The sequence below is a fragment of the Erythrolamprus reginae genome, chromosome 10, assembly GCF_031021105.1.
Source record: "Erythrolamprus reginae isolate rEryReg1 chromosome 10, rEryReg1.hap1, whole genome shotgun sequence".
NCBI lineage: Eukaryota > Metazoa > Chordata > Lepidosauria > Squamata > Dipsadidae > Erythrolamprus > Erythrolamprus reginae.
This window is the reverse complement of record NC_091959.1, coordinates 3,422,083-3,444,540: the sequence shown is the minus strand read 5'-3', so window position 1 is coordinate 3,444,540 and position 22,458 is coordinate 3,422,083. Positions and strand designations below refer to the sequence as shown.

The 22,458-nt window shown below is 43.7% G+C and overlaps 1 protein-coding gene across 1 annotated transcript in view; it reads right to left on the bottom strand.

The window, feature by feature from the left end:
• Positions 1-19,677, bottom strand: part of LOC139173210 (zinc finger protein 208-like) — a 29,551-nt gene extending 9,874 nt beyond the window's left edge. The window contains exons 1-6 of the mRNA XM_070762824.1: positions 19,592-19,677; positions 18,657-19,262; positions 6,815-6,929; positions 6,636-6,703; positions 5,151-5,280; positions 1,612-3,924 (exon numbers count right to left, since the gene is read on the bottom strand). Coding sequence (XP_070618925.1) covers positions 1,612-3,924; positions 5,151-5,280; positions 6,636-6,703; positions 6,815-6,929; positions 18,657-19,070 — 3,040 coding nt within the window. The 5' untranslated portion in view covers positions 19,071-19,262; positions 19,592-19,677. The remainder of the gene's footprint in view (positions 1-1,611; positions 3,925-5,150; positions 5,281-6,635; positions 6,704-6,814; positions 6,930-18,656; positions 19,263-19,591) is intronic.
• Positions 19,678-22,458: the final 2,781 nt, after the last annotated feature.

Sequence of the window (22,458 nt, the reverse complement as noted above, 5' to 3'; positions counted from 1 at the left end):
AATTAAAAAAAGAATTGTTAATTTAATATTTTTAAAAGAAAGAGACCCCTGTCTTTCTTCATTCTGCCTGGAGAGAAGTCGCTCCTTTGTCTCGGCTGCCGGTGGGGGGGGGGGATTCCGTTAACCGTCGCCTGCTGAGGGAGACCCCGGCGAAGGAGGAGGAAGAGGCAGAGGAGGGACTGTGAAGAAACGAACCAGCGGGGGCAATGAAAGCCCAGACCTGAAGTGGAGGGGGCGGCGAGGGTTACTGCTGTTGAGTGATCCTGGTCGGGGTTTTTTTCTCATTAAATAGCGGAACCCCTGGCTGGCCCTTGCGAAACCCCTGGGTTCTGCAGAACCCCGGTTGAAAAACACCGGTCTATGCATTGAAGACCTGGAAAAGAAATGCGATTCTGGGACCACATAATGTAGGGATTGTAGGTTCTTAGCCAAGCTAAGCCCAGGACGATAAGTAAATGCAGGCCTTTGATAACACAAAATGGGATGGGCTCTTGGCCATCAATGGTCTCAATTACGATGGGAGGTGTGACTGGGCACAAGGGTATGGCGTGAAATCAAGTGAAAGTATCTCCATAAAGTTGGTAGTGGCTCCGGAGTCCACTAAAGCATTAACAGGGAGGGCCTTGGGTGGGTTTTTTAATATCACCTTGGTGACTAAGGTCAGGTGTCTCCAAGGTGTACTGTAGAGCTAGAACTCAGTTTGGTGCCTGCCTGGCCTAATGTCTCTTTTAGGCTGGGCTCTGGTCATTTCCTGGTAGGGTGGCCTGGACCTGTTGCACTGGGCTGTGGGTCGGAAATGGAGCAGGAACTGTAGTACCATGTCTCTTCTGAGGACAAGTATGCTTGATTATGTAGTAAAATCATGACTTGATTTTGCAAAGCAGCTACTGTCTGCATTAAAGCTAAAAAATCATTCTGTGAATTGGCCATAAGGAAAGGCTGGACTGGATTCTCTCAGGCTTTTCTACAAAATGTTCTGGTCTGACTGGGATCTGGCTCGCTGCTCCAAGAATACAAGCTTACAGGCTGGTAATTAGAGAATTTTTCTTCCACATTAGAATTCTTCATATACAGCTCCGGCATGCAGTATGCATTGCAAACTCACAGACAAAAGCTAGTTATAATTCTTCTTAAATGAACAGGTTGTCTACTTCAAACATCTTCTTATCTCTGAGTCAGGTTCGCGCTACTTAAAAATAATTTTATCATGCAATATATAAGCTCACTTCTCCAGAGAAATGGCAAAAAGCATCCATCTTGTTTATAGCACTTTCTAGAAAAGAATTCGTCTCTTCCGGTCAATTCCGGATGTGATGTAACTAATTAACTTACACATTCTGAATAACATATTAAAACCTCTTCTCCCCAAGTTGGTCTTTTCTTGAAGAAAAGACAAACCTTGCATTTAACCAAGGATTCATTTGTACATCCCCACTATCTAACGAAGTATGGCTATGCATACTTTTGTTGGATGGTCTTAACACATTCCATGCATTTATATGGTTTCTCCCCCGTATGGATCCACTTATGGAAAGTAAGTTCACTTCTTGTAGCAAAGGTCTTTCCACAATCCATGCATTTATGCTGTTTCTTCTTTGTGGATCCTTTCATGTGAAGTAAGTAAATTACTCCGAGCAAAGGTCTTTCCACACTCCAGGCATTTATACGGTTTCTCCCCTGTGTGGATCATCTTATGGGAAGTAAGACTAGATGTTTGAGTAAAGGTCTTTCCACAATCCATGCATTTATACGGCTTCTCGCCCGTGTGGATCATCTTATGTCTTGCAAAACCACTTCTTGTAGCAAAGGTCTTTCCACAAATCATGCATTTATAGGGTTTTTCCCCTGTGTGCATTACCTTATGGGAATTAAGGTTAGGTTTTGTAGCAAAGGTCTTTCCACAGTCCATGCATTTATACGGTTTCTCCCCCGTGTGGGTCCTTCTATGATAAATAAGACTACTGCTACAAGCAAAGGTTTTTCCACACTCCATGCATTTATACGGTTTTTCCCCAGTGTGGGTCCTTTTATGATAAATAAGACTAGTGCTATAAGGAAAAGTATTGCCACAATGTATGCATTTATACAGTTTTTCTCCTGTGTGGATCACCTTATGGGAAGTAAGACCACGTCTTGTCGTAAAGGTCTTTCCACAATCCGTGCATTTATACGGTTTTTCCACTGTGTGGATCATCTTATGTTTTGCAAGACCACTTCTTGTCGTAAAGGTCTTTCCACAATCCATGCATTTATACGAGTTTTCCCCTGTGTGGATCACCTTATGGGAATTAAGGTTAGGTTTTGTAGCAAAGGTCTTTCCACACTCCATGCATTTATACAGTTTCTCCCTTGTGTGGATCAGCTTATGGGAGTTAAGGTGAAATTTTGTAGCAAAGGTCTTTCCACACTCCATGCATTTATATGGTTTCTCCACTGTGTGGATCCTTTTATGACAAATAAGACTACTGCTATAAAGAAAGGTCTTGCCACAATGGGTGCATTTATACGGTTTCTCCCCTGTGTGGATCAGCTTATGGGAAGTAAGACCACGTCTTGTTCTAAAAGTCTTTCCACAATCCATGCATTTATATGGTTTTTCCCCAGAGTGGAACAACTTATGAGAATTAAGACCAGCTTTCTGAGCAAAGGTCTTTCCACACTCCATGCATTTATACGGTTTCTCCCCTGTGTGGATCACCTTATGGGAAGTAAGATTACATCTTTGAGCAAAGGTCTTTCCGCAGTTCATGCATTTATACGGTTTCTCCCCTGTGTGGGTCCTTTTATGGTAAATAAGACTATTGCTATAAGCAAAGGTCTTGCCACACTGTATGCATTTGTACGGCTTCTCCCCTGTGTGGATCAGCTTATGAGAAGTAAGATTAGTTCTTTGAGCAAAGGTCTTTCCACAATCCATGCATTTATACGGTTTTTCTCCTGTGTGGATCACCTTATGGGAAGTAAGGTTATGTTTTGTAGCAAAGTTCTTTCCACACTCCATGCATTTATACGGTTTCTCCCCAGTGTGGATCATCTTATGGGAATTAAGGTACGTTTTTTGAGTAAAGGTCTTTCCACACTCCATGCATTTATACGGTTTTTCCTCTGTGTGGATCATCTTATGTTTTGCAAGACCACTGCTTGTAGCAAAGGTCTTTCCACAAATCATGCATTTATAGGGTTTTTCCCCTGTATGTAGCAGTTTATGGGAATTAAGGTTACGTTTTGTAGCAAAGGCCTTTCCACACTCCATGCATTTATACAGTTTCTCCCCTGTGTGGGTCCTTTCATGATAAGCTAGACTATTGCTATAAGCAAAGGTCTTTCCACAATGTATACATTTATATGGTTTTTCCCCTGTGTGGATCCACTTATGGGAAGTAAGACCACGTCTTGTCGTAAAGGTCTTTCCACAATCCATGCATTTATACGGTTTCTCGCCCATGTGGATCATCTTATGGGAAGTAAGACCACGTCTTGTTGTAAAGGTGTTTCCACACTCCATGCATTTATACGGTTTTTCCCCTGTGTGGATCATCTTATGGGAAGTAAGACTAGCTCTTTGTGTAAAAGTCTTTCCACACTCCTTGCATTTATAGGGGTTTTCCCCTGTGTGGATCATCTTATGGGAAGTAAGTTGTCTGCATGCTCTAAAACATTCTCCATCTTCCAAACATTTATAAGGCTTCTTTTTTTTGTCATTCCCTTTTTGAGATGTTAGGAAGTTATATGGTTCCTCTGCTCGGGCAAGGAAGTCTTGCATTAGAACATCAATGGAAGAAGAGCTTTCCAGATTCCAATTCTTTGACTGGTTTCTCTCATGGCTTTCAAATTCCATTCCAATTCCAAATTTCTCAGTTCCATCGTTAGCATTGATCACTTGGAACAGTTCACAGGAATCTTGATTCTCGGGCCCATTATTACCTTCAAAGCAAAAAGGAAATGAAAATTTTAACAAGGTTAGAGAAAAAAGATGAAAGTGTGGAAAGTCAAGTGAATTTCCTTCTGAATTTCTCCGATAGACATTAGGTTGCATGTGTGTGTGCTTAGACAGTGCACAAATGATTTAGACAGTATTTCTATATTCATGAGTCATGGAAGGTTTGAAAATATCTAGAAAACACTTTCTTTACCATTATCTAAATATATGGAAATTTGACTCAGTCAGTTTTGAGTTACAGAAAAGAATAGATTAACAGGGTTGGAAGGGATCTTGGAGAGCTTTAAGTCCAACCCCGTTTAGGCAAAAAACCCTTTACCATTGGTTATGTCTGATGCACTTAGTTTCAAAGAAGGAAAATGAGAAAAAAAAAGGTTTTGCCTTCCGCGCGTCCCGTTTTTGCCCATCCAGAAGCACACTGCAGGCCAATTTTTTGCCTCTGAAAACATGTGTGTTCTATTTTCAACTTCACCGAAGCCACGGAGGACAAAAACCAGACCCGCGGAGTGTTTGGGAGCCTCTATTTGCTCTATAAGACACACAAACATTTCCACCCACTTCTTGGGGTGTGTGTGCTTCTTTTGGTCTGAAAAATACAGTACGTCCCAGCGGGATGGTTTATAGGTAGGGCGAATGTTGCAGTGCCTCTGTTGTAGTTGGTAAGTGTGAACAAAGGCCATGGTGCTGCAACACTCGTAGTTTCGGGACTGGGTCTCAAGTACTTGGGGGAGGGCTCGCCACAACTACGAATGGTCACTAAGTGAACTGTTGTAACACAAGGACTATCTGTGCTCTGGGATGCTGTGAGTGACATTGCACGAAGCCTTTGTTCTTGAATTGGGTTGTGAGAAAGCACTTCTATGGGCTGTGTGTGTGAAAGTTTTGTTCTCATACAATTGTGGAGGTTTCAAGGGACATATGACAACACGCTCCTCTCACATGACCTCCAGAGGATACATAAAAGTAGACATCCTCCTTATCAGCCCGCACAGATACATTCAAACAAAAATGGAAAAATACAGATAAGAAGTGGGACAGAAAGCATGTAAGCAAAGAGACATTGACTCTTTCCTTCTATGGAGCATGAGAAGGCCAACTCCTTTTCTTCTCCTTTCCTGGTGACGATCTCCCGTCATAGTGGTTTTATAATTAAAAATTAACTATAATCAGCCTTCTTGAACTCTCTGATTGGTGACTAGGAAAATCTTACCAAGAGAGGTCACGTTCCTACGGTTTTCAAGCATGACTTCCGAATGCAGCGCTTTCTGGTCAGGGTCCAGCTGAGACCATTCCTCCTCAGAGAAATACACAGCCACCTCCTCGAAGGACACAAGACTCTCCTGAACCCGGAAAAAAGAACAGAACAGGAGGATTCGCCAGATCTGTCCATCTTCATCAATGATTTACACAAGAGGATCGAAGGGGAACCCATCAAATTTGCAGACAAGACCAAATCGATATGAATAACCTGTTGCATTGTGTGTAGCAAAATAAATCAGACGCTTCACAAATGACTGCATTTTGCTGATCAAAATGACTTTTATAAGCATAAGAAAAAGATTTCTACAATACGACATATTCTTTCCTCAGTTTTTGGATATGCTCAGTCAACCCTTCAATTTGACTGGCTGATTGAGTCACCAGAAAAGATTCATTGACTAACCATGTTCTGATTGGCTCTCCCAGTCAGGAACAAATCTCAATATAACACTGCAGAAGATAAGCTCGAGATATAGTAGAACCGAAATATTGAACCCCATCTAACTGTTCTGCTTGGATCCAACTCGGATCGGAACAAAAACACCCAATAGTAGAGAATTCAAACTAAAAACAAAATTATATTTAAGAATGATTTGTACAAAACCATGTCAGTATTTTTGTCCCTGTTGGCAGCATTCCCAGTCAAATTGGCTCATAGATAACGAGTGGCTGCAACTGGTCGCCAAATCCAATTTAGACATATTCTTCAAGGGTCTAATGTCTTTTAAATACACACTGGTGAATCTGCATCACTGCACAATGAACTTAAAGGGATAACAGCAGTTTGCCACAAAGTCTTTCTGGAACTCCGGATCTAGGACCTCCACCATTACAAACCTTGATTCTCCAGGACTCTTTACCCATAAATCCTCACTTATATACTCTCTGGTTGTGGTCAACTGTTTCCTAGAGATATTCACTGTCTAGACTTTCTTCCATAGACATTTCACCTTCTAGAACTTTTCCCATTAAGATATTCTTGTCTGCTTCGTGGCCTTCTTATCCTGGAATATGACTGGGGCTCCTGGTCCCCAATGTCCCCCTCCTCCTCTAAGTCAGGCATTACCATCATTGGGGTTTCGATAGCTGCTGGTGGTTCCCTAGGTTTCTCAGGTCCCACTCTGTAACAAAACTGTCAAGAACATTGGCCTCAGTAAACTAATCCTACTTCTGGATCTACCGATCTATTGCTCTGTCATTGATTGATCTGGTAGTCTCAGCCACAAGTAAGAAAAAGTTCCCCAGAAACGTCATTTCTCAGCTTTTGCGAAGCGGGAAAGTTTGATATTCTCTTATTTTCTCCAGGAACTTGAACCTGCTAATCTGTTCTCCATGTTGTGGAAGAAAACTAATACTGACCAAACAAGAGAGGAAAATAGACCAGCTCCACTTCATGAAGGGAGAATACAAATCTAATAATTTCCCCCTTTCTTACTTGATTTGGAGGTCCAACCGCTGTTTGATCACCTTCATAGAAACCAGAAAGCTTCATTACTTGTTTCTCTGTAAGGAATAAATGAGTTAAAGGTGCATAATTAACAAAATAGGAGGAGGTAATCTATAGAAGAGAGGGCGAAGATAAGAAAGATGGATAACCGGAGGATCTTCCAATACCTTCTGAGGTGTCCTGACTTTGATCTTCCCAAGGAACCGTCCAGAAGAACGGTGTTTGAGGGGTATTTGATGGGTTCTTCTTTCCTTCAGGATCTTTGGTCTCCATAATAAAACACTTCAAATAGGAGGAAGAAAAAACAGCAGAATTAATGTACTTCACACAAAATAAAGTGGATTCTTATGTTCGGAACACAACCTCAAAGCCCCATACGTGAAATTACAACAGAACACTATCCTACAGGAATTGGTGAATTGCAATATATTATGAACCCTAGAAAAGTTTGAGAAGGAGGGGTGAAGTATTCAAACATTCTCTATTCCCTGCTGAGCTCCGTAAGGTGTCTCACCTGCAACTGGACCTGCTCCTTCTGCTCCTCCGCATGGCTCAGGAGGAGACCTTCCGCCAGGGCCACCGCCTGGGAGCTGGTCTCTGCTCCACACTCCCGCACCCAGCCCTCCATCTCTGGTGGCAGAAGGAACAGGAGACGCTCCAGAACCACCAGGTCCAACATTTGGGCTTTGGTGTGTTTTTCTGGTCTCAGCCATCCTCTGCAAAAGTCGTGGAGTCGGCTGCAAAGTCCTCGGGGCCCCTCAGCTTCCTGGTATCGGATGAAGTTACGGGGCTGAACTTCAGAAGGGAGCATGGTTTCCTCCTCCAGGATCTTCTGCCCTGGTCTTCTCCAGATCTCCCCACCCTTCCTAGGCTGAGCAGCTGCAGGGCCTTTTCCGTTTCGCTCCTTTGCAAGAGGTGGGGTCTCCATCCTCTCTCTGTCCTGCAGAGCAACCGCAAAGGCGTCCAAGGACTCTTGTGGGTCTCCAGATGCCTTTTCCTTCACAGGACCATTTCAGGTGCAGTAGGACTTAGCCCTGCAAGTTATTCTGCTCTCTCTCGCTCTTTTTAATCCCCAGGAGAAAAAAATTGCTGTGCAAAGACCAGAAACCCAGGTTCTGTATCTGAGATGGAAAGAGAAATAAAGGCCAAGAATTAGAAAACAGAATTCAGCCACTTTCTCCCAACCTGCCCGGAGCCCTAAGAGGCTCATCCCAGCGCAGGGCCCGGAAGAAGGCAGTCACGCCTCCCCACCCCACCCCGGGGACAGGATCGGGCCCTCGGAGAGCCTGGTGCGAATCCTGCCTCCTCCTCGCCCAGCTTCTCCTCTCTTGCTGGGACTCCGAATGCCCTACCACCCCTCCCCCCTCCCGCCCCTCCACGGATCCTCTACCTTCCTGGCATCCGCTCTTCCCCCTGCAGGGAGACGGCGGCTGGGGAGCATGGGACCCGGGAAGAGCTCCCCCCCCCTCACAAACCTCGGACACGTCCGGATCTCCTCCCGCCAGTGTCCCCGTCTCCAGCCCAGCCCAGAGTTTAAGAGCGAATGTGGCTTCCTAGAGAAGCAAAGCTCTGTGACGTCACTTTATGCGACGTCGCCACCTTTCCATGTCAGCCGTGACGTTCGCCCTCCAGCGGACCAATGGGGAGTCCCCGTAGTTTGCTCCCTTCCGTTCGTAGAGGGCAGCCCCCCTCCCTCGTGAATTTCGGGCAAAGCGCCAGGATTGTAGGAAAGGCGGAAAATGGGGTGGGTGGGGGGGCTGAGGGGAAGGGAGAGGGCGGGGATGATGGGCCTGGGAGTCGGGGGAAGAAAAATGCTTCGTGGTTTCCAGAGGTTGCACTTTCTCCATCTTCTGATTCTTGTCCATGTTTGAAAAAACACCTTCAACTGAGCAGCAGCTGAAATATGCTCCCCTCTCCATCTGTTATGCATGTTTATCATCTAATGTCACCACTGATAATCTTATTTAATTTACCTCAACGTTATGGCCATAGAGAGACCAGAAATGGGGCCTAATGCTGGTAAAATAGATTTTGCCCATACATTTCCTTCAGCCTTTGATCATTGTAGCCCCTTGTTTGAAAGACAACTTGTTCGTCCTACACTGACACCTGTCATTATTCCATCCAGTGGTGGGTTTCAATTTTTTTACTACCAGTTCTGTGGGTCTGGCATGGCTTGGTGGCCGTGGCAGGAGGAGGATACTGCAAAATCTACAGCAGATGGGGATGGGGGCAGTCAGGGGGTATTTACAGGGTTATATTCTACCTGACTGGAGAATTCTGGGACGTGAAGTCCAGAAGTCTTAAAGTGGCCAAGTTTGGGGACCCCTGGCTTAGCAGGTTAGGTGAGTTCAGCTTCTGTTGGTGAATCACGAGATGGTTGAAATACAGGCACGAATCATTTTTATGGCCCAATCCTAGATTATCCCTATTTTTGACAAAAATATTCTGATAACTTTATGGGGTTCCAATTTGATGAGATAGGAGTTGCTGGACAGAGATTTTAATTTACTTCTGGATCCCCTAGTGAATCGGAAGAAGGGTTTTTTTAGAGACAACCCCTCCCCCCCGACACAACTTTTTCCTTCTGTCCATCTAGGAATTGACGGAGCCCTAGTGCCTGAAGTCTTAAAGCCAGTACAAGTCCTCAGAGGCTGGCATTCCTATCTGCACTTTCGGCTCAAGCACCGACCTTTTCAGGATCTATTGATATTCCTATAGGATCTCTTTTAGACAAGTGATGATCCAGTCTCTTAAAAAAAGTCCAGTGATGAAACAATCACAATGTCTGAAGAAAAGCTGTTCCACTGGTTAATTATTTTCAGGGTAAGATTCTCGTTATTTTGAGCTTGCTTCTCTCCTTGATTATTTTACTTATAGTGTTTCTTCTCCTGCCCTCTGGTGCTCTGGAAAATAAATTGACCCCCCTCCTCTTTGCGAGTCTGAAATTCTGCTATCATGTCAGTCCTAATCCTTCTTTTCTGTAGTCTTGTCAAACCCAAATTGTGCAACCGTTTTTCATTTTCAATTTAAGATCCTGCACATTATTTTTCATGCAGATCTGAAACTTGTGATTAAATGACTTTGCCTCATTTGAGGGCTTCTTACTATGAGTGTTTTGGGTTTTTTAAAAAAAACTTTTTGCTCCACGCTGATTGTTACACTTACACGGTTCAGGTCAAAATGACCCAAACAGTTATACAGGTTTGAAACTTGTGATTGACTTTTCTTCGTTTGAGGGGTTCTTACTATGTTTTTGATTTTTGGGGGGGGGGGTTACTTTTCGTTGTGCACAGATTATTACACATGTACTGTTTGGATCAATATTGACCTGAACAGATTTACAGGTCACTAATTATTTCTGCCTGCAAAATTTATTTCCTTTCCTGTGCATTTCATCTCATTATTCAAAAGGGTGCATATTGTAAAGTCATGTTGGATTACTGTGCCATGATGCTAATGTGTGCCACTCTGACAAAACAGATTGAATGATTGTTCAGGAGGGGGTGTATTCTCACTGCTGTGATATATTTATTTATTTATTTATTTATTAGATTTGTATGCCACACCTATCCGTAGATTCGGGGCGGCTATATATTGATTGCATGTCTCAGGACTAAGTACAGATTTGAACAGGGTGTTTCAGGGCCCTATCAGACATACAGATGCAGCCTGCAATTGTGATGCAAGGGGAATATAATAATAATAATAATAATAATAATAATAATAATAATAATAATAGATTTGTATGCCGCCCCTCTCCGAAAACTCCAGGCGGCTCACAATTGTAAACACAATATAAGAAATCCAATAATTAAATACGTAGTTTAAAAACCTATATCATTAAAATAATCATACATCCCAATCATACCATATATAAATTCTATTAGCAGGAGGATACATCACTTATCCCATGCCTGGTGACATAGGTGGGTTTTCAGCAACTTGCGAAAGGCGGGAAGTGTGGGGGCAGTTCGAATCTCTGGGGAGAGTTGATTCCAGAGGGCCGGGGCCGCCACAGAGAAGGCTCTTCCCCTGGGTCCCTAAGTCATTACCAACACTTTGAATTGTGACCGGAAAATAATAGGTAACCAGTGAAGACCACGGAGTGTTGTCGAGACATGGGGATATCTAGGCAAGCCCATGGCCGCATTTTGCATGATCTGAAGTTTCCGAGCACTCTTCAAAAGTATCCCCAGTAGTTGAACCTCGAGGTGATGAGGGTTTGAGGGACTGTGAGCAAAGACTCGCTGTCCAGACAGGGACATAAATGGTGCACAAGGCAGACCTGTGCAAAGGCCCTCCTCGCCACAGCCAAAAGATGGTGTTTTAAAGTTAGCTGTGGATAGAGGACACCCAAGATGCAAACCCTCTCCAAGGGGGTCAGTAATTCCCCCCCCTCCCATGGTAAAGGACGGACAGATGAAATTGTAGAACATGGTACTCAGTCAACCAGTCAAATGCAAGAAATCCATTCTAAAAACAAGGATGTAATTTGGAACTTGCAGTATAGTTTATTTATAAAGTGAACATAATTGCAAACAGCCTGTGTTACCCTTTTCTGAAAATAAAAATAAAGTTTTAATTTCATTTTCCACTTTTTTATGATCCACCACGTTCACACACAGTTTAATAATGAAATAGGTATTGAAAAAGAACATTTACAGAAGTTAAAATCAACATTTTAATAGGTCGGGTCATATAGACCCGAAACAGTACAAGTATATAGTAAAAGCGAAGAGAACGTAAATATTAAATCAGGATAGTTTACAGCCTCTGCCCCTTTGTCTTCCTCTGAATCTGGCATTTCCAGAGGCTGACAAGAACACTCACAATACTACTGCTAAATAGTTACTACCAAGCGTGGATCCTTTTATGAGTACATGACAATTCTGAGGAAAACTCTTTCCACACTCCACACATTTATATGGTTTCTCCCCTGTGTGTTTCATGAGAAATAAGACTACATTTATCAGCAAAGGTCTTTCCACCCTCCTTCCGTTTATACTGCTTCTCCTGTGTGGATCTTCTTATGGGAAGTAAGAGGATCTCTTTGAGCAAATATCTTTCCACAGCCCATGAATTTATATGGTTTCTCCCATGTGGATCCTCTTATGGGAAGTAAGATTAGCACTATGAGCAAAGGTCTTTCCACAATCCATGCATTTATACGGTTTTTCCCGTGTGGATCAACATATGGGAATTAAGGTTAGTTTTTCTTGCAAAGGTGTTTCCACACTCCATGCACTTATACGGTTTTTCCCCAGTGTGCATAACCATATGGGAAGTAAGACCAGCTCTTTGAGCAAAGGTCTTTCCACAATCCATGCACTGATACGGTTTTTCCCCTGTGTGGATCATCTTATGGGAAGTAAGCTGAGCTCCTTGAGCAAAGGTCTTTCCACACACCATGCATTTATATGGTTTCTCCCCTGTGTGGATCATACTATGGGAATTAAGGTTAGCTTTTCGTGCAAAAGTCTTTCCACATTCCATGCATTTATACGGTTTTTCCCCTGTGTGGATCATCTTATGGGAAGTAAGAGTAGCTCTTTGAGCAAAGGTCTTTCCACACTCCGTGCATTTATATGGCTTCTCCCCTGTGTGGATCCTCTTATGGGAAGTAAGATTAGATCTTTCAGTAAAGGTATTCCCACAAATCGTGCATTTATAGGGTTTCTCCCCTGTGTGGATCCACTTATGGGAATTAAGTCTATCTCTTGTAGCAAAGGTCGTTCCACAGTCTATGCATTTATAGGGTTTCTCCCCTGTGTGGATCCTCTTATGGGAAATAAGTGTACCCCTCTGGGCAAAGGTCTTTCCACAAATCATGCATTTATAGGGTTTCTCCCCTGTGTGGATCCACTTATGGGAATTAAGTCTATCTCTTGTAGCAAAATCCTTTCCACACTCTATGCATTTATAGGGTTTCTCCCCTGTGTGGATCCTCTTATGGGAAGTAAGTGTACCCCTCTGAGCAAAGGTCTTTCCACAAATCATGCATTTATATGGTTTTTCCCCTGTGTGGATCCTTTCATGTAAAATAAGTTTACTCCTTAGATCAAAGGTCTTTCCACAATCCATGCATTTATATGGTTTTCCCTCTGTGTGGATCATCCTATGGGAATTAAGGTTAGGTTTTCTTGCAAAGGTCTTTCCACACTCCATGCATTTATATGGTTTTTCCCCTGTGTGGATCCTTTCATGTAAAGTAAGTTTACTCCTTAGAGCAAAGGTCTTTCCACACTCCATGCATTTATACGGTTTTTCCCCTGTGTGGATCATCTTATGGGAAGTAAGATTAGCTTTTTGAGCAAAGGTCTTTCCACACACCATGCATTTATACGGTTTCTCCCCTGTGTGGATCATCTCATGGGAAGTAAGATTAGCTTTTTGAGCAAAGGTCTTTCCACACACTATGCATTTATATGGTTTCTCCCCTGTGTGGATCATCTTATGAGAATTAAGGTTAGGTTTTTTACTAAAGGTCTTTCCACAATCCATGCATTTATACGGTTTCCCCCCTGTGTGGATCACCTTATGGGAATTAAGAATAGGTTTTGTAGCAAAGGTCTTTCCACAGTCCATGCATTTATACGGTTTCTCCCCTGTGTGGGTCCATTTATGATAAATAAGACTAGCGCTATAAGCAAAGGTCTTTCCACAATCCATGCATTTATACGTTTTTTCCCCTGTGTGGATCATCTTATGGGAAATAAGACCACGTCTTGTCGTAAAGGTCTTTCCACAATCCATGCATTTATACGGTTTCTCGCCCATGTGGATCATCTTATGGGAAGTAAGACCACGTCTTGTTGTAAAGGTCTTTCCACACTCCATGCATTTATACGGTTTTTCCCCTGTGTGGATCATCTTATGGGCAGTAAGATTACCTCTTTGAGCAAAGGTCTTTCCACAATCCATGCATTTATACGGTTTCTCCCCTGTGTGGATCATCTTATGGGAAGTAAGATTACCCCTTTGAGCAAAGGTCTTTCCACACTCCATGCATTTATGCGGTTTTTCCCCTGTGTGGATCACCTTATGGGAAGTAAGATTAGCTCTTTGAGCAAAGGTCTTTCCACACTCCATGCATTTATATGGTTTCTCCCCTGTGTGGATCCTTTCATGTACAGTAAGTTTAAACCTATGAGCAAAGGTCTTTCCACAATCCATGCATTTATACGGCTTCTCGCCTGTGTGGATCATCTTATGGGAAGTAAGATTACCTCTTTGAGCAAAGGTCTTTCCACAATCCATGCATTTATACGGTTTTCTCCCTGTGTGGATCATCTTATGGGAAGTGAGATTACCTCTTTGAGCAAAGGTCTTTCCACAATCCATGCATTTATACGGTTTTTCCCCTGTGTGGATCATCTTATGGGAAGTAAGAGTAGCTCTGTGAGTAAAGGTCTTTCCACACTCCATACATTTATATGGTTTCTCTCCTGTGTAGGCCCTTTTATTGATAATAATGCTATTGGTATAAGCAATTTTGTTTCCAGAATCTATGCATTTGTATGGTTTCATTCCCGAGTGGATTCTTTTATGGGAAGTAAGTTGACTCCATGTTGTAAAACATTCTCCATGTTCCAAACATATATAAGGCTTCTCCTCTGTGTCATTCCCTTTTTGAGATGTAAGGAAGTTATATGGTTCCTCTGGTTGGGCAAGGAAGTCTTGCACTAGAACATCAATGGAAGATGAGTTTTCCAGATTCCAATTCTTTGACTGGTTTCTCTCATGGCTTTCGAATTCCATTTTAATTGCAAACTTCTCGGTTCCATCTTCAGCATTGATCTCTTGGAACATTTCACAGGAATCTTGATTCTCGGGCCCATTATTACCTTCAAAGCAAAAAGGAAATGAAAATTTTAACAAGGCTAGAGAAAAAGATGAAAGTGTAGAAAGTCAAGTGAATTTCCTTCTGAATTTCTCCGATAGACATTAGGTTGTATGTGTGCGTGCTTACAGGGCTGTGATATAGACAGGATTTCCATATTCATGAGTCATGGAAGGATTGAAAATATCTAGAAAACACCTCTTTCTTTACCATTATCAAAATATATGCAAATTTGACTCAGTCAGTTTTGAGTTACAGAAAAGAATAGATTAACAAAGTTGGAAGGGATCTTGGAGATCTTTAAGTCCAACCTCGTTTAGGCAAAAAACCCTTTACCACTTCAGATATATGGTTATGTTTGAAGTGGTATAAAACATCTTCTTAAAACTTCCACTGTTGGGAGCATTTACAATTCCTAGAGGCAAGTTGTTCCTCTGATTAATTGTTCAGGATTTATGTTCAGGTGTCAAGTTCCCAGAGAACGGAGGCTTTAAAATTCTTTAGTGCAAGATCACACGAGATCGGTAGTGCAAGATCTCTGGCTACTAATCTAGTGTAATCTCACACTGTAGTACTTTAGGCCCATGTTCTTTTAAGCACTGAGTATTGTACGAGATCCAAGACAAAACTATCTCTTTAAACAAAGAGGCCTTCCTCTCTTGGCAAAACATTTTGTCCTGGATCTTGTGGAGGCCTTGGTCAGCAGAGAACAGAGGCCTCAATCACGGTAGTGCGAGGTCACGTGAATTCAATCGTATTACATTTCCCACTGCTGATCCTGTGTATCTGTCACTATTTCAGGACTCTTTTTTCTGCAAACGCACTAAAGTAGGAAATGGTACCGATGACATGCCACAATGTCGTAAATATCATATTTTTTACATGCACTTAGTTTTGGAAAAGGAAAATTAGAAAAAAAAGGTTTTGCCATCCGCGTATCCCATTTTTACCCGTCCAGAAGCACACTGCAGGCCCTAAATGGGCCAATTTCTTTTGCCTCCATTTTCAACTTCCCCGATGCCACGGAGGACAAAAACGAGACCCGTGGAGGGTTTGGGAACCTGTATCTGCTCTATAAGACACACACAGATTTCCACCCACTACTTTTTGGGGGAAGGGGGGGGAGAGGGACATATGACGACACGCTCCTTTCACATGACCTCCAGAGGATACATAAAAGTAGACATCCTCCTTATCAGTCCGCACAGATATATTCAAACAAAAATGGAAAAATACAGAAAAGAAATGGCACAGAAAGCATCTAAGCAAAGAGACATTGACTCTTTCCTTCTATGGAGCATGAGAAGGCCAACTCCTTTTCTTCTCCCTCCCAGGTGATGATCTCCTGTCATAGTGGTTTTATAATAAAAAAAATAAGTATCATCTATCTTCTTGAACTCTCTGATTGATGACTAGGAAAATCTTACCAAGAGAGACCACGTTCGTAAGGTTTTCAAGCATGACTTCTGAATGCAGCGCTTTCTGGTCAGGGTCCAGCTGAGACCATTCCTCCTCAGAGAAATACACAGCCACCTCCTCGAAGGACACAAGACTCTCCTGAACACAGAAAAAAGAACGGAACAGAAGGATTCATCAATGATTTACACAAAAGGATTGAAGGGGAACCCATCAAATTTGCAGACTTTCTAGAACTCTTCCGATAAACACACAGACATATTCTTCAGGGGTCTAATGTCTTTTAAACACACACTGGTGAATCTTCAGGTTTTCATCAGACAGCTGCATCAGTGCACGATGAACTTAAAGGGATAACAGCAGTTTGCCAGCAAAGCCTTTCTGGAACCCTGGATCTAAGACCTCCACTATTACAAAAGTTGATTCTCCAGGTCTCTTTATCCATAAATTCTCACCTATATACTGTTTGGGTGTGGTCAACTGTTCTCTAGGAATACCCAATGTGTAGACATTTTTCCATAGAGATTTCACCTCCTAGAACTTTCCCGATAAAGATATTCTTGTCTGCTTCACGACCTTCATACCCTGGCATATGAACGGGGCTCCTGGTCCCCAATGTCCCCCTCCTCCTCTAAGTCAGGCATTACCATCATTGAGGTTTCGACAGTCTCTGTTGGTTCCCCAGGTTTCTCAGGTTCCCTCATTCTCACTCTGATCCAGCTGTCAAGAACACTAGCCTCAGGTACCAAGATGGACCCGGTTCTTCCTCCTCAGAATCTGTGACTAAATGAACTGGTCATGGACCACTCACAATGCTAACAAAACCTACAAAATCATACGCTATATTAAGATGTATAGAATCAAGATGACATGAAGTGTTAGTGTCACATTAACCACACTTAAGGACTAGGCGTGACATAATAGCACATATCTACAGTGTTCCCTCGATTTTCGCGGGGGTTACGTTCCAAGACCTCCCGCGAAAGTCGATTTTCCGTGAAGTAGCGGTGCGGAAGTAAAAACACCATTTTTGGCTATGGACAGCCAAAAACTACCCCCATGCACCCTTTTTCAAGGCAGCGCAAGGAGCCGGGCTTGAAATTAGGGCAGGGAGCGACAAAAGTGCGGAGGCCGGCAAAGATTGCTTTGAATGTCGGCTGCCCCCGCCCCCCCAGCGCCTCCGGCCCTCGCCACTACCGCCCGCCCGCCCGATCCACCCCTCTCACTGGCTTTCTTCGGACACGGGTCCTCCTGCAGCAGCGCTGGCGGCTACGGCTTCTCATCCTCCTCATTCGGCCGGTAGCCGCTCTGAGCGCTTTGAGAATGCCTGCCTTGCCCCTCTCACAGTCCCTTAGCTGAGAGCACTTTCGTCCCAGCTATCAGCGAGGGAGCTGCAGGAGAGGTGGGGGCAGGCGTTCTCACAGAGAGGGAGAGGGAGAAAGAGAGCAAGAGGGGGGAGAGTGGAAGGTAGAGAGAGAGAGAAAAATGATAGAAAAAGGGAGAAAAAAGAGAAATGAGAAATTGATTGAAGCAGAGAATGACAGGAAAGAAAGAGAAAGAGAGAGAGAGAAGTGACTCTTGGTGATGACGTATGATGTCACCGGGTGGGAAAAACCGTGGTATAGAAAAAAAAACTGCGGAGTATTTTTTAATTAATATTTTTTGAAAAACCGTGGTATAGCGTTTCGCGAAGTTTGAACCCGCGAAAATCGAGGGATCACTGTATATCTAATCTATATCTAGCCGCCCAGAGTGCTTTGGGATTGGGCGGCATAGCACTCGAATGAATGAATTAATGGATAAGGAAATAAATCTGAAAATTGCTTCTGGTGAAGAAATATTTGGGGAGATTTTATCAAATTCATTGATTCTGCACAACCTTCAGTGCCTTTCAGTAAACTAATCCTACTTCAGGATCTACCGATCTATTGCTCTGTCTGTCACTGATTGATCTGGTAGTCTCAGCCACAAGTAAGAAAAAGTTCCCTGGAAACATCATTTCTCAGGCTTTGCAAAGCGGGAAAGTTTGATCTTTTATTCTCCAGGAATTTGAACCTGCTATTCTGTTCTCCATGTTGTGGAAGAACTCCATGTTATGGATGAAAACTAATACTGATCAAACAAGAGAGGAAAATAGAGAGCACTCTGCACACCAGCTCCACTTCATGAAGGGAGAATACAAATCTAATAATTTTCCCCTTTCTTACTTGATTTGGAGGTCCAACCGCTGTTTGATCTCCTTCATAGAAACCAGAAGGCTTCATTCCTTGTTTCTCTGTAAGGAATAAATAAGTTCAAAGTGCATAATTAACAAAATAGGAGGAGGTGTTCTATAGAAGACAAGAGAGGGTGAAGATAAGAAAGATGGATAATCGGAGGATCCTCCAATACCTTCTGAGGTGTCCTGACTTTGATCTTCCCAAGGGACCCTCCAGAAAAATGGCTTTTGAGGGGCATTTGATGGGTTCTTCTTTCCTTCAGGATCTTTTTTCTCCACAGTAAAACACTTCTAATAGGAGGAAGGAAAAAAGCAGCAGAATTAACGTACGCCACACGAAATAAAGCAGATTCTTATAGTCGGAACACAACCTCAAAGCCCCCAATATCCACCCGTGAGATTACAAGAGAACACTATCCTACAGGAATTGATGAACTGCAATATATTATGAATGGCATAAAAGTCTGGGAAGGAGGGGTGAAGTATTCAAACCCATTATCTATTCCCTTCTGAGCCCCCCAAGATGTCTCACCTGCAACTGGACCTGCTCCTTCTGCTCCTCCGCCTGGCTCAGGAGGAGACCTTCCGCCAGGGCCACCGCCTGGGAGCTGGTCTCTGCTCCACACTCCCGCACCCAGCCCTCCATCTCTGCAGGCAGAAGGTACAGGAGATGCTCCAGAACCACCAGGTCCAGCATTTGGGCTTTGGTGAGCTTTTCTGGTCTCAGCCATCCTCTGCAAAAGTCGTGGAGTCGGCTGCAAAGTCCCCGGGGCCCCTCAGCTTCCCGGTATCGGATGAAGTTACGGGGCTGAACTTCGGAAGGGAGGATGGTTTCCTCCTCCAGGATCTTCTGCCCTGGTCTTCTCCAGATCTCCCCACCCTTCCCAGTCTGAGGAGCTGAAGAGTTTTTTCCGTTTCCCTCCTTTGCAAGAGGTGGGGTGTCCATCCTCTCTCTGTCCTGCAGAGCAACTGCAAAGGCGTCCAAGGACTCTTGTGGGTCTCCAGATGCCTTTTCCTTCACAGGACCATTTCAGGTGCAGTAGGACTTAGCCCTGCAAGTTATTCTGCTCTCTCTCTCTCTCTAATCCTAAGTCTTTAAAAAAAGATGCTGTTCAGAAACGGCTTCCACTTTCTGTATCTGAGATGGAAAGAAAAACAAAGGCCAACAATTAGAAAACAGAATTCAGCCACTTTCTCCCAACCTGCCCGGAGCCCCAAGAGGCTCATCCCAGCGCAGGGCCCGGAAGGAGACAGTCACGCCTCCCCACCCCGGGGACAGGATCGGGCCCTCGGAGAGCCTGTTGCGAATCCTGCCTCTTCCTGCTCGCCCGGCTTCTCTCCTCTCTTGCTGGGGCTTCCCTTCCCGCCCTCCACGGATTCTCTCCCTCTCCTTCCTGGCACCCGCTCCTCTCCCTGCAGAGAGCCGGCGGCTGGGGAGTATGGGACCCAGGAAGAGCCCCCCCGCACCTCGGACACGTTCCGATTTCCTCCCGGCCGTCTCCCCGCTTCCTGCCCAGCCCCAGAGATTGAGAGCGAATGTGGCTTCCTAGAGAGGCAAATAGCAGTGACGTCACTTCCTACGCCGTCGCCCCATTCTTCAAATCTGCCGCGACATTGGCCCTCCAGCGGACCAATGGGGAGTGCTCGGATTCTGCTCCCTTCCGTTCGTAGAGGGCAGCCCCCCTCCCTCGTGAATTTCGGGCAAAGCGCCAGGATTGTAGGAAAGGTGGGAAATGGGGGCGCGCCTGAGGGGAAGGGAGAGGGCGGGGATGATGGGCCTGGGAGTCGGGGGAAGAAAATTTTTCGTGGTTTCCAGAGGCTGCACTTTCTCCATCTTCTTCACCTTCAACTGAGCAGCAGCTGAAATATGCTCCCCTCCCCATCTGTTATGCATGTTTATCATCTAATGTCACCACTGATAATCTTATTTAATTTACCTCAATGTTATGGCCATAGAGAGACCAGAACAGGGGCCTAATGCTGGTAAAATAGATTTTGCCCATACATTTCCTTCAGCCTTTGATCATTGTAGCCCCTTGTTTGAAAGACAACTTGTTCGTCCTACACTGACACCTGTCATTATTCCATCCAGTGGTGGGTTTCAATTTTTTTACTACCAGTTCTGTGGGTCTGGCATGGCTTGGTGGGCGTGGCAGGAGGAGGATACTGCAAAATCTACAGCAGATGGGGATGGGGGCAGTCAGGGGGTATTTACAGGGTTATATTCTACCTGACTGGAGAATTCTGGGACGTGAAGTCCAGAAGTCTTAAAGTGGCCAAGTTTGGGGACCCATGGCTTAGCAGGTTAGGTGAGCTCAGCTTCTGTTGCTGAATCACAAGATGGTTGAAATACAGGTACGAATCATTTTTATGGCCCAATCCTAGATTATCCCTATTTTTGACAAAAATATTCTGATAACTTTATGGGGTTCCAATTTGATGAGATAGGAGTTGCTGGACAGAGATTTTAATTTACTTCTGGATCCCCTAGTGAATCGGAAGAAGGGTTTTTTTAGAGACAAACCCCCCTCCCCCCGACACAACTTTTTCCTTCTGTCCATCTAGGAATTGATGGAGCTCTGGTACCTTAAGTCTTAAAGCCAGTACAAGTCCTCAGAGGCTGGCATTCCTACCTGCACTGTCGGCTCAAGCACCGACCTTTTCAGGATCTATTGATATTCCTATAGGATCTCTTTTAGACAAGTGATGATCCAGTCTCTTAAAAAAAGTCCAGTGATGAAACAATCACAATGTCTGAAGAAAAGCTGTTCCACTGGTTAATTATTTTCAGGATAATATTCTCGTTATTTTGAGCTGGCTTCTCTCCTTGATTATTTTACATATATTGTTTCTTCTCCTGCCCTCTGCTGCTCTGGAAAATAAATTGACCCCTGTCCTCTTTGCGAGTCTGTGAAATTCTGCTATCACGTCAGTCCTAACCCTTCTTTTCTGTAGTCTTGTCAAACCCAAATTGTGCCACCGTTTTTCATTTTCAATTTAAGATCCTGCACATTATTTTTCATGCAGATGTGAAACTTGTGATTAAATGACTTTGCCTCATTTGAGTGCTTCTTCCTATGAGTGTTTTGGTTTTTTTTAAAAAAAACCTTTTTGCTGCGCGCTGATTGTTACACTTACACGGTTCAGGTCAAAATGACCCAAACAGTTTTACAGGTCTGAAACTTGTAATTAATTGACTTGTACAGGTTTGAAACGTGTGATTGACTTTTCTTCGTTTGAGGGTTCTTACTATGTTTTTGATTTTTTGGGGTGGGTTACTTTTCATTGTGCAGATTATTACACATGTACTGTTTGGATCAATATTGACCTGAACAGATTTACAGGTCACTAATTATTTCTGCCTGCAAAATTTATTTCCTTTCCTGTGCATTTCATCTCATTATTCAAAAGGGTGCATATTGTAAAGTCATGTTGGATTACTGTGCCATGAAGCTAATGTGTGCCACTGTGTGATATATTTATTTATTTATTTGATTTGTATGCCACCCCTATCCATAGACTCGGGGCGGCTATATATTGATTGCATGGCTGAGGACTAAGTACAGATTTGAACAGGGTGTTTCAGGGTCCCATCAGACATACAGATGCACCCTGCAATTGTGATGCAAGGGGAATATAATAATAATAATAATAATAATAATAATAATAATAATAATAATAATAATAATAGATTTGTATGCCGCCCCTCTCCGAAAACTCTAGGCAGCTCACAATTGTAAACACAATATAAGAAATCCAATAATTAAATACTGTACGTAGTTTAAAAACCCGTATCATTAAAATAATCATACATCCCAATCATACCATATATAAATTCTATTAGAAGGAGGCTACATCACTTATCCCATGCCTGGTGACATAGGTGGGTTTTCAGCAACTTGCGAAAGGCGGGAAGTGTGGGGGCAGTTCTAATCTCTGGGGAGAGTTGATTCCAGAGGGCCGGGGCCGCCACAGAGAAGGCTCTTCCCCTGGGTCCCTAGGTCATTACCAACACTTTGAATTGTCACCGGAAACTAATCAGCAACCAGTGAAGACCACGGAGTGTTGTCGAGACATGGGGATATCTAGGGAAGCCCATGATTGCTCTCGCGGCCGCATTTTGCATGATCTGAAGTTTCCGAGCACTCTTCAAAAGTATCCCCAGTAGTTGAACCTCGAGGTGATGAGGGTTTGAGGGACTGTGAGCAAAGACTCGCTGTCCAGATAGGGGCATAAATGGTGCACTAGGCAGACCTGTGCAAAGGCCCTCCTCGCCACAGCCAAAAGATGGTGTTTTAAAGTTAGCTGTGGATAGAGGACACCCAAGATGCAAA